The sequence below is a fragment of the Poecile atricapillus genome, chromosome Z (assembly GCF_030490865.1).
Source record: "Poecile atricapillus isolate bPoeAtr1 chromosome Z, bPoeAtr1.hap1, whole genome shotgun sequence".
NCBI classification, from domain to species: domain Eukaryota; kingdom Metazoa; phylum Chordata; class Aves; order Passeriformes; family Paridae; genus Poecile; species Poecile atricapillus.
This window is the reverse complement of record NC_081289.1, coordinates 135309784-135328672: the sequence shown is the minus strand read 5'-3', so window position 1 is coordinate 135328672 and position 18889 is coordinate 135309784. Positions and strand designations below refer to the sequence as shown.

The 18889-nt window shown below is 40.3% G+C and overlaps 1 protein-coding gene across 1 annotated transcript in view; it reads right to left on the bottom strand.

The window, feature by feature from the left end:
* The window catches only part of ADAMTS12 (ADAM metallopeptidase with thrombospondin type 1 motif 12), a 166183-nt gene that overhangs the window by 41588 nt on the left and 105706 nt on the right, over nt 1-18889 (bottom strand). Inside the window, exons 11-15 of the mRNA XM_058827536.1 lie at nt 17933-18025; nt 17558-17703; nt 16539-16708; nt 7363-7496; nt 282-402 (exon numbers count right to left, since the gene is read on the bottom strand). Coding sequence (XP_058683519.1) covers nt 282-402; nt 7363-7496; nt 16539-16708; nt 17558-17703; nt 17933-18025 — 664 coding nt within the window. The remainder of the gene's footprint in view (nt 1-281; nt 403-7362; nt 7497-16538; nt 16709-17557; nt 17704-17932; nt 18026-18889) is intronic.

Here is an 18889-nt window from a genome sequence, read left to right as displayed (position 1 = left end):
ATTACATCCACTTTGTAAATGCACTTGCTATTTTTGATTTTGTTGTTAACTGTATAACTTGCATAGGACCTCTTGGGTCTCTGACAAGTTTTGTAACCCAGGTGTACTTAAAAAGCACAGAGTATGCATTTTTTCCTGGCAGAAGCATGATTCACTGAAACACCCATTTGCAATTTCCCACGCAGATGATCACTCAGTTTTCAATGAAAAGCACTTTAATAATTTTTACGTAGAGAAATGACTTCACCCATGGAAGAATTTGAAGGAAGAACCCATATTACCAAATCCTTCACTCTGATTAAACATCATCTTCACTGTACGACAAGCAGAGCCGTCTCCCAGGCAAACTCCACACTGGTCTTCTGTTGCATTGGAATTTATCTCATAATCACAGCCAACAGCCTAGAAGGAAAAACAGTGTCAGAATAAATGCAGCCTCCACAATGTAGTACTGAGAGCTCATCTATCACTGCACTTCTGAGAAGGGGAGTAGTGTATATACTGCACAGTGTATTCCACCAAGGTGAAAAACAAACTAGCAAACAATAACTATCACCATGTCACAAAACATGCAGTAGTGACCAGTCATTTGAGACAGAAATGTGACATTTGAATGGCATCATTATCTGGGACTGTCCACTACAGCCAGGATTTGTGTCTGCTTTCTTATGTCATAGAGCCATCCACAGGTTCCTGGGAATACAATGCAGTAACAGAACTGCAATCTCTGCCAGCTTTTTGTGGCCATCTCACAGCACAGAACCCCTACTACAGTTGACCATGCTGGCAAAGGGAAACTCTTCAGCAGGCATCATTTTACTTCAATGACTCTCAGCTTGTGAGCACAGGGGCATGGGTCAAGATAAAGTGGGTCAAGTTCTAGTAAAGACTGATTTTTCCAGCTTGTGAGAGAAAAATTTATTCATCCTGAGTCAGGAAAAAACTTCTTCCTTGCCCAACCCAAAAATTCTGTGCTCTAATGTCTTTAAATTTCAACAGAATTTTCATTTGGTTTCGGGACTTTCTTTCTGCCTCTCATCAAAAACAAGCAAGATTGCAGAACACAACATAATGTCCAACACTTAATGGTTGTTAATAGTATCTAAGATACCTGGAAGCCTGTGATATAGATGAATAGCCAGAAGTCTGGTAATATGTAAAGGTTTTGTCTCAAAAGAGATTGAGATGGGGGATATAGTATCAGAAAGTCACCCCAAGACAGGTTTTCTCAGTAGATTTTTCTCAAAATAAGCTTTCAGGTGCTATACCTGCCAACATGTCTAACATCCTCTTGATGTATGAAAATCTAATGTATGAAATTAGATGTAATGTATGTAATAAACCTCTTTTGATGTTGATCTTATTTTACCTTCAGTACATCAGCTACTGTAATTTTCTGCAAGCTTCTGACAGGAAAATCCATCTATTAAACAAACCTAGGTATACAGGCTCCTGCATTCTCTAGTATTTTTCTATAATTTTCAGTTTAAGAAACACCAGAACATTTGTCTAAGTGCCAATGATCTGATGAACAATTAGAGAAACTGTGAAAAACAGAAGCAAGGAAAGGCCTCAAGCTACAGATGGTGCCAAACTGCATCACTTTAAAGAAGATGCAAAAACAGATGCATCCACCACTTACTGCCAATTCATATCCAGCACCTTTCACACTAGCCCTGAAAAGTCACAGCTGTGTCAAAGGTTCTGCAGCAGCCTTAGCCTCTCCCTCCTTTCACTGAAGGACACTTTCAAAAAATGAAAGGTTTGTAATGTCTTGCACATTGACAGATCCTGGCACCAAGGACCACTGAAAGGACCACACTTATGAGCAGTACAGAAGGTTACAGAGATAAGGATATGTTAGCAGGGTGACTAACTTTTTGCCTCCAATAATGTAGCTATCTGACCAAGGATGGATTTAATCAACTATTCAGAATAGACAGACACCACTGCTACATGAACATGTTTCTTTATCTTTCCAGGAGTTCAGATCTGTCCCTTCACCAGTTTAACACTTCCTAATAATTTAGAGAGGCTATAGTGTTACTGTTTTCTCAGTGATGCATTCCACAGTACATCTACTGTGCTATTAATACATCTTTTAATCATCTGGAAACAGTAAAGTCATAGTTATCTCGTTTATTATTAGACCAAAGAAATAATAAGACACTCTGGAGAGTCATGGAAGTTTAGGTTTATTTTCTATACTATGCACACATACACTTGAACAGAAAGTGGGGAAAGTCTGAAGATAGAATCCTTGTGCTTTGTGCTTTGCTATTAGAAATGATGATTAATGATTTCTAGGAGCTTCTTTTTTTGAATGTCTCTAAAAATCACTTGTCTTCAAATTGTGTAATTTTTGCGAAATTATCATTTTCTGGTAGAAAATTTGTGTTTTGGAAAAGGTTTCTGTCCATCTTTATTTAACTGTGCATTCTGTTTGAGAGGCTGCACACGGAATTCATTTAACTAGTTCACACCGTTAATCAGATACTTTGAAATGAACATCACTGAGCCTATTTCCCTTCCAAGTACTGTGTGGTGTAAAAATCCCCAAAGATTTAACTAATTAGTTCTGATTAGAACTGCTGCAGCTCTGGCTGTAGCTGAGATGGCAGCACCACAGCATCATCGCTTCCTTGCCTTTGGGGTGGCACTCAGTGCTTCTGCATGGGCTGTACTCCATCAGCTCAGTCACAATCAGCTCAGCTCTTTCCCACTTGACCATTTCCTTTAGCAACAGGCCTATGGCACCAAAATATGGCATTGCTGCAATATGGAGGGAAACCCTTCGTCCCTTCCAATAATAACAGCAGAAATTTGTATTTCAATGTTCTTTTGATACTTGTAACAGTTTGTATCTGAGCCTTACCTATAAATGCAACACTCCCATACATTTCTGGGGTTTTGGAATACTCAAGAATGAGGCAGGGTAGTTTATTCTGCTACAGTAAAAGAAGCCTTTGTTTTATTCCCCAGCCCTGTGGTGCTGCTGGTGCTGCCATGACCCTCATCAAACAGCAGGGCTTCATCTTACAAAGCCATTAAAAACCATCACAAAGCAATATTCTCATGTGTCAAAATAAACAGCATTCATTTACTCTAGATACATTTCCATGAACTTTAATTTCCTGACCATGATTTCCTCTGTCTCTCCAGTGAATCCTACACTATTTTTGCCATCCATTAGAATAATTTCAAGATACTTCATTCTTCTTCTTACTTGCTTTCCTCATTATTCTTATTCTTGTGGATGCACTTGCTGCATTTTCTAAACATGCCTCAAACTTTCCAGAAGGTCAATATGACCCATTAATGTGAACTTGCAGTCCAGAACTAGATGATATTTAAAGTCTATTCCAACCTGAATCATGCTGTGACTCTATGACGAATTTCTGACAGAGTTGCTAAAGGGGTTCTGGAGACTAAGGCAAGTTATAAAGCAGGAAAGAATATCAGCAGCAATTAGGCTCTGATTGTTTTACACAACTATGTTCTTGTGCACCCTCTGCCCATGAACCATGCTGTGTTACAGGAACCACTGTGTGCCATGGCACGGGCAGCACAACTCAGCATCCCTCCTTGCAGCCCTTTGCCATCGTCCCACTCACCAAGAGCTGGTTTTTAATGCATCTGAGACCAGCTTTGCTTCTGGTCACAGCACACAGTGCAGAGGCAGATATAATGACCTGAACTGCCTGGCTGAATTACAGGAAGGAGAAACAATTTATTTCCTGCTGATCAGTGACTAAATGGAAAACAGCCAGAGATATTGCCCTTTTTCCATTTCCAGAGGGAGAGGGTTTTGTGTCAGATTGGCAGTGGGGGGCAGATACAAAAAGTCCTTGCTATCACTGTAGGCTATGGCCTGGATGTACTGCCTGAATATCCATTAAGTGAATGCTACGTTTAACTTTAAGGTCTTCCTTATTTTGTCTCCCCCACTAAGTCTTCAAATGAAGAAATCATGAAGAAATGTGTCCTGATGTCAGTAATTTACCTTGTAATTTATCTGCATGGATCTGAATCAAATGTCCTGTTGGACTAGCAGTGGGAGGAGGAAGCTGAGCCATAGTGAGAAGCAGTGAAGCTACTGCATAAAAATCCAAGTGATGTAATCTGCTTTTCAGTAACAGAAAAAAAATGGTTCCTTCCCTAGTACTACACAGCAGTGTAATTCTCCAGTACAATGTTAGTCTCTCAAAATCACAAATGTGAATTACCATAGAGAGCAGGCCAAGATTTGCATGATTGAAGGTCACTTAAGCCTATCAAAACTCTGTGCAGGAGATGACTGGCTGCTAGAAACATCAGAGATGCCAGATCCTCCACCCTCAGTATCTGCACACTCCAGCGCAAAGAACATGTAAGCCTTCACTTTCAGATGATGTGATAGCTTGTCCTTAATCAAAAATCCCCGTTATCTATGTATCAGTGCTAAACAACCATTCTCTGGTGGCAGTATCTTCACTCATTAACACTGGGGGAACAACTGACTCACCTAGTAAGAATTAGGAGTGCAGTAGTGATGTATAATTTAAGCACAGGAATACAAGCTATGTGCTTTAAAGATCTTCTAAATAAAAGGTGGAAAATGACAAATGAAAAATGAGTGCTAAGGAATACAGTTAAAAAACAAAGTAGTCATACTATAGCCTGATGATTTGAGATTAAATTATTGACAGATCTTGTCAGATCTCCTGATACAACTCTTCTTCTGTGTAAGGTCAACATTGATAGGACCCAGCTATTTTATAGGCCAGGCATTCAAATGACAGCCTAAAATAAACAATTTTAGCTTGTTTTTGAATTGACAAGTTCTAAAGGATTACCATGCTAACAACACCTCACTGTAAGCTTTCCTTCAGCACTGTTGCATGGGCAGCACTTCTAAAAAATTAGGAGATATTGGATAAATTAAAAGGATCAAGTCAATCAGTGGTTGGTCTGTACTTCTCACTTGAAGATGCACATTGTGGCTTTACCAGGCCAACTAGGAAAGTAACCAGTGTACAACAGGTAGCTAAAATGCAGTATCTCAATCCACATTTAGACTTCAAAGTAAGATCAGTTTCTCTGATTGCGCTGAACAAATTCATGACAAACTGCAAAATCAGACTGAAATCAGATGAATTTAGAAAATGAATTTCTTTATTGGATCTATTTATCTTGTTTTGATACACCCAGCAGGAAAACCCTGAACTCGCTTGGTAAAAAATAACTACTCTACACACCAATCACATGTGAGCAATTTAGACAGTGGGTCTAATATCTTACTAATTTAATTTTTTTCTCCATTTCAGACCAAAGTGAAGTGTTATTTTAGTACTCAGGACAAATGTGAAGTGCTCTTGTGAGATACAGTTCTGAAAATCAGAACAGCACATTAACAGCTGTAAATGTCTTTTCTATATCATTAGCAACATGTTGCAATCAAACTGCAAGAATGATGTACCAGCCTAATTATATTAAATGCGTTTCCAGATCTATTCTCCATGACTTGTAGCATATCTATTGTGTTTAGCTAAATGGATTCAAATACTAGTAAATTAGATGAAGATATATGAAAAAACTCCTCCTCAGGTGTTGTGCTGGGTACCTATTTCAGATGAAAGCATGCTATCTTTCAATACTGTGAGCTGTTTGGGTTACCTATTCATCATTTGGTCTCATTTTTCATGGCTATATTGTTCAGTCTGTGATCCTGACATCAAATTAATCTGTTTGCCAGGAGATGTGAAGCAGTGGTCACCATGTGCACCACTGACAGCACCTTGGAGGGAATTTCTCAGAAGTGCTTTGGGTCCACAGAACCGTTAATGCTGAAGTGTATCTGGGCTCTACAAACTGCAATTAGACTAGCTTCCCTTTTGCCTCTTATCTCTCAGTATGGATTAAGTCTTGCTATCTGTAAAACAGGTACAAATCTGAACTGCCACAGGCAAGGTTTCAATACAGAAAGCATATAGAAATTGAAATTATTCATAGTAATCCCAGTCCAGTGGGGCTGGAAATCAGAAAATGAATGTTTCAGAAGGATAGCCTTTCTGAATTTAGTAATTGGTCTCTTCTACATGAAGTTTAAAAGCACTGCTATGGTATGCAACATCTACTGTATGTTTCAATATGATAAAATATGAGTCATTCTGGCTTGAAACATTCAAAGCCATCATAATTCAAAGGCCCATCCTGGCTCTCAACAAAGTTAGGCAGGATCTCCACTGTGAGCTTGAGCAGGGTCTTGGTAACTCCCTTCATTAATGCAAGTCTTGCAAGGAAAGCTTAAAACTCGTCTTTTATTACTGGTCTATGAGGCACTGTCATTCTAATAAAATAAGAAGTTTAAAAAGAATGTACCAATCACCTATTAAAAATGTAAAGTTTTCATCACTGGAAGCCTTTAAGAAAATAATGCAAAAAATGTCAAAAAATGAATAAAATTTGTAAAGGGATGAAACAGACAGCTTCTTCAAGTGCCTTCTGGTTGCATTTTAATATGATTAAGTGGCTTGGGGCATACAACCCCCATACTGGATAACCTAATATAGTTTCCCCAAGTCACCAAGTCCTGCTTTTGTTTCCAAAGATGCTAAAAGCAAAAAAGTTACCAGGTTTCAAGGAGGTACAGAACACAAACCGTCAATCTGAAGAAATAAATCACAGATGTAAATATATCCTCTGTAAGAAAAGTACTCATTATAAGAAATTGACTAAAAGCAATGCTAAGGCCATGGAAGTTACAGAATTTACAGAACATTCCTTCAAATGCCCTACAGACACACACATGATCCTAGATATCTGCTACCAATATACAGAATATGTAGAGACCATTATTTTTCAATACACAACATTATTGAGCCATATACTCTGAGTTTACCCATTAGCTCACTGTACAACATTATTCAATTCAATGTTGTAAACTACAATAATTTTTACTACCCTCAGCTGCAAAGTCTGATCCTATTAAGAGACAGCTCAGGGCAGCTACACGTGTATGGTTAAACTTCATTTTCATAAAAAACCCACGGACAGTGGTGACACCATTACAACTTTAAAGCTACAATACTTTGTGAAAACCTCTCATCAGAAACAGAACTAATGCTTTAAAATAATGGGAAAACCCAGAGGACTTAAAAGGCACCAAAAGTAATCAGCAGTCAGTCTAATAGACCCATTAAAAAGGGTGGAAATTACTCTTATGTCTACTTGGAAAGCTTTTGCTATAAACATGCTATAAAAATGCAATAAAGTGGAGTACTTGGTCTTGATCCTACAAAAAAAAAAAAAAAGATTAAGCATTTTCCCATAACTTTTTAAAATTAAATTGTAGAGAAAGAAACATGCAAACATACCCAATACCTTACACATGCCATTAATACAGATATCTCGGCTGTGTCTTCCTTCAAAGCAAGGAGTACCATCAGTGACTGCATCAAGCATCTTCTCTGAAAAATGGCCATCTACTGGGCGACAGTGGAGCTCACAGGGGTTTGCTGAAAGGAAAACAAGCACACTCACTCAGGCCATACATCAGCAGGACACTGAAGTGCAATGCACAGGGTCTTTACTGAACCATTTGCTCAGTTTCCCTGCCATTTGTGAGAACTGGCAGAACTAGAAGAATTGAGCACATCCAGGGTGACACAGGCCTGATAAACAGCACTTGTGGATTTGTGGGAAGCAGCTGGAGGCTGGTGCCCTCGCACCTGCGCGCTCTCCATCGCCGGTGCATCAGCAGCCCCTGCAGAGTGAGGCTGTATCGAGGCCATCAGCTGTGATGGAGAAAGGGATGAGAAACCAGCAAATCCAGCTGTCATTACTGAAGGAGTGGGATTGCCAAGGATACTGACAAGAAAGTTTTCCACCAGCTGGCGACTGACTAATTTTAGAGGTAATTCAAACTTTTCATCACTGCCTTGTGCCTCTCTAGGAGAGCAGTCAGCTGCTTGCTTCTGATCTTTTGCATTGTTAATAATTTTCAACTACCTGTTGGCACTTAATAAATAATTTCAAACATTCTTTTTTTTCCTGATTGACAACTTATGAAACAGGGATAATATTGCAACTCTCACAGACTCAGGCTATTTTCAGATACATGTCCCACAGAAGCAACAGGGAAGTGAGAAGTTGTAGCACAAGCAACTTGAGAGCAACAGAGAGTGGCCCCTGAAACAAGATTTTCTGTAATGGATCAGGGCCTTAATCTATTCAATCTATGGAGTAAGAAGAGCCAAAAGGCACAAGTTTGATAAATAAATTGTGGATGAGTTAGAGCTCAAATTAGGCTCAAAGCAAAGACAGACATAATCCCTGCCTTTGTAACACTCCCTGAAAACTCTCCGGTGGAACCAGAACTATCTGACTGAATTAAAAATCATCCACTATCATATTAATGACGGACATCAACAGATGATTTGTCTTCAGGTTTTGGTCTATTCAAAGACCTCAGACTCACCCAGCACTGAAGTGATTTGTTCATACTCAGCAACCTGAAGTGCTTTACTGAGAAAAGCAGAGGGCCTTAAACACACCACTCAGTAGTGCCTTCAAGGCACCATTTTTGAATCGTTTTAAAACTATCTCCCTTTGTGCTGCAGAGGTGCTGATGCTGAGTGAGTTTTATCCTGTGCCTGACAGAGTTGACAGAAGCTGCTCCCTTGGTCTCAGAGGGATGCAGCATAACTATGTCTTCCACATCCTGGTTGATTAATTTATTGTTATCTTTTCCTCCTTCGCTGGCTTTGTTTGTGTCATAGAAAGAACCGTGTTAAAATAAATTTTTGGAAATGAGAGAAATGCAAACTTCTGATAATGTAAATAAACTAATTAATTTCAAACAAAAGGATTTATCCTTTTGAAGGAGGAAAATTTTCTCTCATTACTCTGATTTGTACAGCACCAATATACACACAACACCACACAGTACACAAAGGCGACTACAGCTCCTCCCCTCAAAGTTCCCACAGCTTAAGAACTGAATCCTCCACAGCCTGAGCTTTGGTACTGTGAATCTCATTAGTATAAACAGAAACACTAGAGAATTGGGAACAAAACCAAATTTTTTTTAAAAAAACCCATCAGTAAAGGAAATTCAAAACCTTAATGAAGGCTTTTTTTTTTCCCTCTTGTTGGTAGAGAAAAATAGGCATCTCAAGTCTGTCACCAATGTTGTGCTTCTTGCTTCTCAAAGGAAAACACCTTCATAAAGTGCAGTGGTGATGAGACCCAGAGCATGTGCATGGTCCAGGGTTATACAACTGGTGGAATTCCAGCTGATATGAGTTGTGCTCAAGAATATCAGTGGAGATGGAGCTAAAAAATATTTTCAGGCAAGAACGTAAAGTTTGTAATCATCACCAATCCTCAGCCCCTCTGTGAAATCTGCCAGCCATAACACCCATCAGTTGTTTTGATAAAAGCTATCACAGTAAGTACACAAGTGATTTTATTTCTGTCTGCAGAATTCTTTTTCTGGCCATGTAATTAAATTTATTACTTTAGTGCTCTAAATTTTGCTTCACCTTGCCTGCTTTCCCAATATAGCATTTTGTCATACAAAGCACAATATGTTTATGACAAGGAGAATCCTACAATTCCAGGTACTCTGTTACCTGCTCAGAATTGCCCTGATAGACACAGATTTTATGGAAAGCCATTTCAGCTTTGCATTGTTTCTAATGAAATATGTAGAACAGAAGTTTGATATCTGTACCTCCTTCTAGTTGTGTGTTGACAAAAAAAGCAATTTCATTTCAGAAATCACTGAAAAAGAAGAAGCAGACAATGCTGACATACTCCTGGCCTACCTATGATGCTGTAAATCTCAGAATCAGTTTGTCAAGAAAAATAACTCCCTAAGTCAAAAGAAAAAAAAAAAAAGCAAACCATGTAAACTTTCATATATGCAAATACTTTCTATGTATGAAAGCTTTTCTGTTTTTCCTAATTGTGTTAACTGATCTAAAATTAGATCCTACCCACAGATTTTTACTGGTTTTCTTTCTATATGTTTTCTATGAAGCCCTTCTGGAAATTACTGGGTATTTATTTTTCCACCCATAGCTCAATTCTATCTGAGATTTATTTTATTTTTCATCTGAAGAAAGGCTGGTTAGGTTAGGCCACCACTGAGGAAATTACACTAGCACTGTATTTGGCATTCACTATCTAAAATTATTAATTTATTTATCTATCATTATTATTTATTATGGTTGAGCTCAGGGCCGTTGGCTCTGTGTTTCTAAGACTATAAATAAACCGCATCAGAATCAGCCAATGACCTCCAAAAGTCTAATATTTTAAACACAGAACAGATACTAAACTCACACACAAGGAAAACAAATACATTTCCTGAAATTGTGGAAGACTTGTACTGAGTTCAGCCTTTTTTCTTATTTCAGACCCAAAAATCTAAAAAAAGATGTAACTCGGATGAATAGGAGTACTTGGGTTGTTCAGAAGGAGCTCATTAAAGCAGCTAGGTCAGTTTCAGTTACTTCAGCAAATTTGATTAAATCATGATGCAATTTTAACAACGAGGCTGTCATGTTTGTAACTTTTAGGCCAAAATATACAAAAATTCCTGCATGAAATACTAGATCCAATCTGTGATTACCAATCGGTACTGACCATGTATCTCTCCCAGCTCAGGGGTACACATGCTAAACACTCCTTAAATGTTCCACTGAGTAGCTGGCATTTAACTCACTCCTTGTTTTCCCTTCTGGAGCAAAACTTGCTTTTCTCAATCTTTGTTTTTCAAATCACAGAATTATAGAATGTTTTGGACTGAAAGAAATCTTAAGGATAATCCAACCCCCCTGCCATGGGCAGAGACATCTTCCATTAGACCACAGTGCCCAAAGCCCTGTCCAACCTGGTCTTGAAAACTTCCAGGGATGGGGCACCCACCACTTCTCTGGGCAATGTGTTCCAGTGCCTCACCACCCTCACAGTGATGATCTTTTTCCGTATATCTAATCTAAGCCTGCCCTCTGTCAATTTAAAGCCATTCTATATGTCTTATCTCTACCAGCCCTTGTAAAAAGTCCCTCTCAGTGACTTTCTGACTTCCGTGTTGCTCTCCTGTAAACCTTCTTCAGTCTGGCTGCATCCTTCCTCACAGTGCCTTGCTCCCAGCTGGACATAAGATTTTAGCTGAAGTGCCACCAACACTCAGCAGCCCAGAAAAATTACAACCTGCTTTTTTATACAGTGTCCACATCTTACACCTGCTGCTGATTTGACCAGAGACATGATCAATCCTCTAATATATAGAAGAAACACAGATGTAATGGAATCCCAAGCCACAGAGCTCCCTGAAAGGGCACAGTGACTTATCTGTAATCAGAATGGGACAGAAGAAGCAAATCAGCAAAGCTGAGTGAAAATCCTGAAATCTGGGCATATGATATTTTTCTCCTATGTATATTATTAAAAAGTTCAGATTCACCAAGTGTAAACAGAACAACATGAAGATAAGTAGAAAGGAACATATTTCCTTCCCAATTTAAATTTGTTTACCTCACAGCTGATTCCCATGAGTTCACATGCAGGAGGGATCCAGCTTACCCTGACTAAGAAGGACGTGATTAAGGTGTCTGTCAGAAGAAGATAAGGCTTCAATATCTTTCCCAACTTCACAAGGAAGAAAAGAGGTGGGCCTCTTCTCTCCAACCCCTCATATCTGTAAGAACTCAGAATTGGCTGAGGAAATCCCAAACAAAGAAAATTAGAAAAGACAATTACCAAACAGGCAAAATAGGAAAAAAAGCTGAGGTGAAGCTAGTTATCACTTTAACCAAGCCTGGAGCTCCAAAATGAAGTTTAATTTTGAAACAGGGGCAGAAGAAACATTATTTCATCCTGTTGGCTCAGTCCCTGTGATTGTACCAGAACATATCTTATTTGGTACACAGAAATATTTTGAAAGAAATATGAAGTTTCAAACATTTTTAACACAACCCCTATCTCACTGTACACTAAGTGATCCTGGCACTGATACAGAAAATAAAGGTAATTATATGAGTTACAGTAGGACTTATAGATGAAAGTTAAGCCCTGAGAAGATATCAGACTTACATAAATGGAATTTATCAAATGGTATGAAATAAACAAACATGGGGTCAGTCTGATGGAAAGAGAAGTGGATACATACTGAAGTCTGACAAAAGCGCCAAAATAGGGGCCTGGGTCATGAGAAAAATTCAGAAAATATCCTGCTGAGGCTGCTGGATAGTTTATCACCCTTGAACTTGGAGGTCTCCATCATTTTAAGGTTCCCAGGGGTACTCTGATGCTCCAGCTTGAGCAGATGGGTTTCTGAGGTCCAGAGCAATTCTTTAACAGGACTATGCATTTTCCCCAACAGGCATAAAGCCACGTGAACCAGAAAATTCTCATTTGAAACCTCAAACGTAGGTAGGCTAGGAAACAGCAAGATGTGACTTACTGCTTTTCTGTTTTTCTTCTGGTTGCTGAAGCTGGTTGTTTTATTAAATCATAAGCTATTTAAAAATGCCTTTCATTTCTTGTGAAGTTAAAATTTACACAACAAAAAAGACTCTTTAGGTACATTGGTTATAACTGCTTTATGCAAGCTACAAAATTAAACCCAGGAAGGGAATTGTGACCATCCAGATAATCTACTCTTTTTTTCCAGCTGTATGAAAGAACAGAGAATGTTTAAAATGTCACAGAATGACTGGCTCACAAATCCATTTCCTCAGCTAGACACTTCCACAAAAAAGCTGTATGTGCATTCAGGGTTTCTATGTTTTCTTTCCCTTTTATATCCCAAGTGCAGCATGAGAGGACCCAAAATGCCTGATACCAAAACAAGAGCGGTACTGGGTTTCTGTGGCCAGGCTTTGGCAGCAGGGGCACTACAGAATAGCTCTGTGAGAAGCTGCCAGAAGCTTCCTCCAGTACTGACAGAGCCCAGATCAGACAGATCCAAGAAGGACCTGCTGCCACCAAGAGAGTGGCAAAGACCAAACCACCAGTGACAGTGGCAACACCTGTGGGATAATGTATTTAAGAAAGGGAAAAATCCTGCACAACTGCAGCTGGAAGAGAGGAGTGAGACTGTAAGAGAGAAGCTCTGCAGAGCTTCAAGGTCAGTGAATGAGGAGGGGCAGGAGCTGCTCCAGGTACCAGAGCACAGATTCCCCTGCAGCCTGAGGTGCAGCCCCTGGAGGAGCCCACACCAGAGCAGGTGGATGCCCAAAGGAGGCTGTGATCCCATGAGAAGCCCATCCTGGAGCAGGCTCCTGGCAGGACCCATGGACCAGGGATCCACGCTGGAGCAGCCTGTTTCTTGAAGGATTGCAGCCTGTGGAAAGGATCCATGCTGGAGCAGCTCAGGAAGAATTGCATGGAAGGACTTACATTGGAAAGGGTCAAGGAATACTGTCTCCCATGACTACTCTACTCTGATTTAATTTCTAATAAATTAGAAATTTCTCCAAGTCCAGTCTGTCTTGCCCCCAATGATTAACAGCGAGTGATCACTCCCTGCCCTCGACTCTCAAGCCTTTTATTACATTCTCTCTCCCTTACCCAGCTGAGGAAGGGAGCAGCAGGGTGGCTTTGGTGGACGCCTGGTATCCAGGCAGGATTAACTACAAATGCCAAAGCCACCCTGGCAGCAAGACAATGTAGTAACAGAATGATGTGAAAAATCCTTGAAATTGGGTTGCACAAGTTAAGCGAACAAGTAAGGGAAGTGACAAAGGTTGGTGTACATATAGAGGACATTGTGTGTAAGTCTCCAGAGTATTGAAACATCAGGTCATTTTTGTGGGGGGTTTACAAAACACTGCTGCTTTGTTTTTGTTTAAAGTCTTGGTTTGTTTGGACACACACATACAAGGAAGGCTCAGACTGCTGTGTCTCTCAGAGTCAGCACTGTTTCATGACCTTATTTGCAGTTATTTTGCCCAGGACATCCTTAGCCATTGATAGAAGGTGAAAAAATATTTGAAACTGAGATGGGAGGAAAACTCTCAGATGTATTTTAGGTAATGGTGGCTGGACAAAACTGGAAGCAGTGTGCCCATGAGAGCCTTCCACCCTCAGTCATACAATGATGTCAGATGAAGAATCAGCATAGGATTTGGCCAGCTCTCTGCTTACTTGAGTGTTACCAGGAGAGCCTGCCTATCTGAGGAAGCCAATTTTACTTAAAGTTATGAGTTTAGCAGCAAGAAAACACTTTAAATATAGTATATAAATATAGTGGAATGTAAGAATGTAAGTGAAAACATTAAGGGCCTCCAAGGAAATGGGGAAGAGATGGATATCTATGCTGAAATTCTGGCTGCTGAGAAAATGAGTGAAAACAGTCAAAAAGTTTTCAAGTGACAGAAAAGAAATCTCCTTGATATTTGAAGGATTTTGCAAATAATTTTCTATATGAAGTATTTCAGTCTCAGCAGCACGGTGTTTTAAATAGAACTGGTTTGTCTGTACAGTTCCGAACAGTTCTATTTGAAGCACGGCATGGACAGAGCACAGCCCGGCCTTCCAGCGTGCAGTAAGCACTTGACTCATGATCCGCAATGTCCTTTAAAAACATACCTTCTGTAACAAATGCACATGCAGAACTACCAGTTCTATTGTAGTGTCACAGAGAGAACATGAACAGAATGAATGCTGTACTCTGCAGTAGTACACCCTGAGTAATAAAGGTCTGGAATCTCCACTTCAATGACAGGTGACTGCAGAAAATGTTTTATGAGTTCGGTTTAGGCCTAAACATTAAGCTGTTAGCATTTGTCATGGCTTTACTGGGATTTCTTCCAGAAAAATCTCTATCAACCATATTTTCTTTCATCAGAAATTTTCCTTTTAGTCTGCCTGCTCTAGTTTCATCTTCAATGGTGTATTTGTTAGATGAAATGGAAACAGTAGCTGAAATTTAGGAAACCAATTCAGAACTGCCAATAACTGAAAAAGCAATTAACATGCTGAAAAGTACTACTAGCAAATGAAACTGGAAGTTTAATCCTGATCTTCCCTATCCTGTCTTATTTTTTCATTAAAAATACGTTGCTAGCAAGTTTGCTGCTGCTATGGAACTGTGGGGACCAGCCGATACACCTGAAGGTTGTGCTGCCATTCAATGGGACTTTGACAGAGGAGAGAGTTGGGCAGGGAGAAACTTAATGGGGCTCAAAAAGGGCAAGTGTAGGGCCCTGCTGGGGAGGAATAACCCCAAGCACCAGCACAGACAGGTCTGACCTGCTGAAGTCAGCTCTGCTGAGAAGGACCAGGGAGTTTTGGTGGGTGATAGGTTGCCCATCAGCCAGCAGTGTTCCCTGGCAGCCAGGAGAGCTGACGGGCTCCTGGGGTGCATTGCGAAGATTTGGCAGTTCTGGGTTTCTCAGGACAAGAAAAGCAAGGAGCTACTGGAGAGGGACCAGCAGAGGTCACAAAGATTATTAAAGGCCTCTCTGTTGTGAGGAGGGACTGTGGGGGCTGGGCCTGCTCCATCTGGAGAGGAGCAGACTGAGAATGGGTCTCACCAATGCATATAAATATCTCAAAATCAGTGCCAAGGGGATGGTGCCAGACTCCCTTCAGTGCCCAGGACAAGGAGCAATGGCTGTAAACTAAAACACAGGAAATGCTACCTCAACATGTGGAAGAACTTTTCTACATAGAGAGGGTGGGAGAGCACTGGAACAGCTGCCCAAGGAGTTGGTGGAGTTTCCCTCCCTGGAGACATTCAAACCCACCTGGATGTGCTCCTGTGTCCCTGGATCCAGGTCAGATCCTGGATCCTGGCTTGGCCAGGGGGGTTGGACTGGATGATCTCCAGAGATTCCTTCCAGCCCTAAATACTCTGTAATTCTATTGGATAATCTACACCTTACATTTATGCATAACCCAAGAATCAAACTACACACTAATAATTATTTCCCTTGTATTTAATAACTAGCTGTTCCAAAGTAAATCACAAAGCAGAGTCTTTGACTCTGCCTCTACAATACAGGGCAACATGATACTGAACCAGTTCAGATATTATTTCTCCACTGTAATGCCAAGTACACCTAGCATGCAGATCTTGGTTTGGAAGTAGTATTTCTTCCAAAAACATGTGCAAGGAAGCACATTTGTCCAGTGGAAGAGCTCTGCTTACTGCGTGCAGTGATGCCTCCTGGCTCTATGCCACACTACCCTACTTCTTTTTCTGTGGATGACACAGGAAAAGATGGTTTAGATCTATTCTAAGCAAGTAGTACAGACATGACTTCAACAGCTTTTCTTAGTGCAATATCTTTTCAGGAACTGAACTAGTTACAATCACATCCATTATCACAGCAGGTGAAAAAATGCCTACGTGTAGAGAAGACACTGCCTTTTTTTGTTCACACAAAAGGCACACCAGCATATGGGAGCACACCAGATTTTTCCTTCTAATTCATTATAAAACTTACAGTTTGGTGACTTCTTGCCCTCATAGAAGTTTCTCATAGGAGTGTAACTTTGACATTTTTTACAAGATATTAAGAAAATTTGTAGCTTCATACCTGTGTTATAAACAGGAACCCAGTGGTAGAATTCGTTCTGGTAGGGAACTGTATCAAATTCACTGCACTGCATCTGACGGAAGGTTGGCAAGTCTTTGTGGCAGGGGCTGATGTTACACATGCGATAGCGTTTCCTTTCTCCGGTGCAGTAGTCTCCTCCAAACTGGGGTCTAGAAAAGGAACATTGAGACTGGGACATGAGACCGTGGGTAGAAAAGATAGTTACAAACTAACAACGTATTTCAGGTCCCAGTAGCACAACAAGGTGACTGAATCCTTGACAGGGCGGAGATACTGTTCACATCACATGTTTGAGTACTCAAACATGTCAGTAGGAAGCACAGAAATCTAGACAACTCCTCTATCCCAAAAAAGTGCCTGGCATTACCTGGCTGGCTGAGCTGAACTCACAACAAATTAACCTATCAAATGGACTTCTTTAAATCCCATACTTGCAGTGCATTTGACAGTCCTCTCTAAAAAGACAAATGATTCCTGCTGTTAGTGATTAGTGAAAATGAGATGTGGAGTCTTCATGAACTCTAGATATGTAGTAGGGAATTCTGCCTTTTATGTTCTGTACCTGACACCTCATGTGTCTGAAGCTCAAACAAAGCCGATGACTAGAACAAAACATGAAAGGTGAGTCCTCAGGATCAGATTGGTAGAAACTGTTCTTACCTGGTGTTTGAGGACATTTATTTACTCGTTGCAGTATTAATAAAGCAATATTTACACTATTTCTGCAAAGCCTAAATGTTAAATATTTTTTTAATTGATTTTGTGTTAAAATAAGCTCTGTGGAGAGCAAGAAACACAGAACAAGATGACTGCTGTAAAAGATAAGCCAGCTGAATTTCACACAGGTATATCTAACTGGGAAGAGAGGTGTCAGTATCTGTGACATGTATTGATGTGGCTTGACCTGCTGATAACAGTCTGATATAAAAGAGTTTCCAATGTTATAAGAACCACAAAAATCTTAAACAGAAGGTAGGGAAAGAGTGCGCTCAGCTTACTCTGGATTATCACATGGCCGCTCTGCGCTTTGAACTCCTGCCCCACATGTCCTTGTGCAATGGGACCAGGACGACCAAAGGCCCCACTCGCCATGGATTGCTTCAGGAGTCTTCCCTACTGTAATGCACTCACCAGAGAAGCACCACTGAGGAGAGAAGAGAAAGCACAAAGAGCTTCAGATCATTCTCACAGGGAAATATTTCTGTGAATTACTTGTTATTTCAGATTATAAAGGTTGAACACTTAAGTGGAAATGTAAATGGAGATGTCACAGGATGACCCTCCTTCACATTCAACAATGGCAGAGCTACTCATGGCTCCTATCTGCACTTTGGCAGGCAGCACAGCTTGCAAAGAGAGTAGCTCACAGTCACCTTGTTTTCTCCACACCGAGTGCCATCCGCAGCTGCATCCAGTTTGGAGCGGCAGGAGCCCTTCACTGAACACCAGAGCGTCTGGCAAAGGTTCTGAAAAAGAAAGAAAACTTCAGCAGTCTGAGGCAGGGCTGAACTCCCATGGCAAATATTTTCAAAAGCTTCCCACAGTTTTGTACAGCCACTTAAAACACCTTCTAAGGGTTCTATTTCCAGAGGGATCAGGGCTTTTCACAAGATAGGAACCACCAAGGGTCCAAATTTAGGTACTCATCATTACTGTGCAAAAATGGACTATTTGAAAGATAAAAAATGGTAAATACTATCAAGTGAATTCCTTGTACTGTGTGACTTCAAATATTCTCCTATTTGGCTGCTCAGCTCCTAGATAAACACAAGAAAAATGGCATAACAAACTTTGGTCAATACTTTTTGCAGATAAGGTGAACAGAAAATTGAACAACTTTCATTTGAAGAGTACTAACCAATACAATCTTCAATTTTGCATTGCTGTCTGCCTGAAAACATACAGTGAACTCAAAGAAGGCTACAGAAACCAGGCAGGCAAATACAAACAACATCATGTCTCCAAAAATATTAATTGAGGTCCCAAAACTAGATGAGGAAAAGTCTCTTAAAACATCAGCTTGGCAGATGGCAAGGAAATGATCTAAAAAAAAAAGCAGTCAGCTAGTTGGCAGAGAAAAAAGCATAGTGGGCTGGGAAGAGTAAAGGCTCTGGTTAGCGAATGTTTGCATATTAAGCAACTCAGAAACTGGTACCAGTTTAATGCAGTTAGGTTGCCAATAAAACACAGCATTCCAGCTGCTGCTCCATGTGCAGTGGCTAAACTCCACAGAAAAGACACAAACTCCTGAGAGGCAACAAAGAAAGCAGGGCAAGAAACATTCCAGCTACCTTTTACCAAACCCACTTCACTCATTCAGAATTATTTTC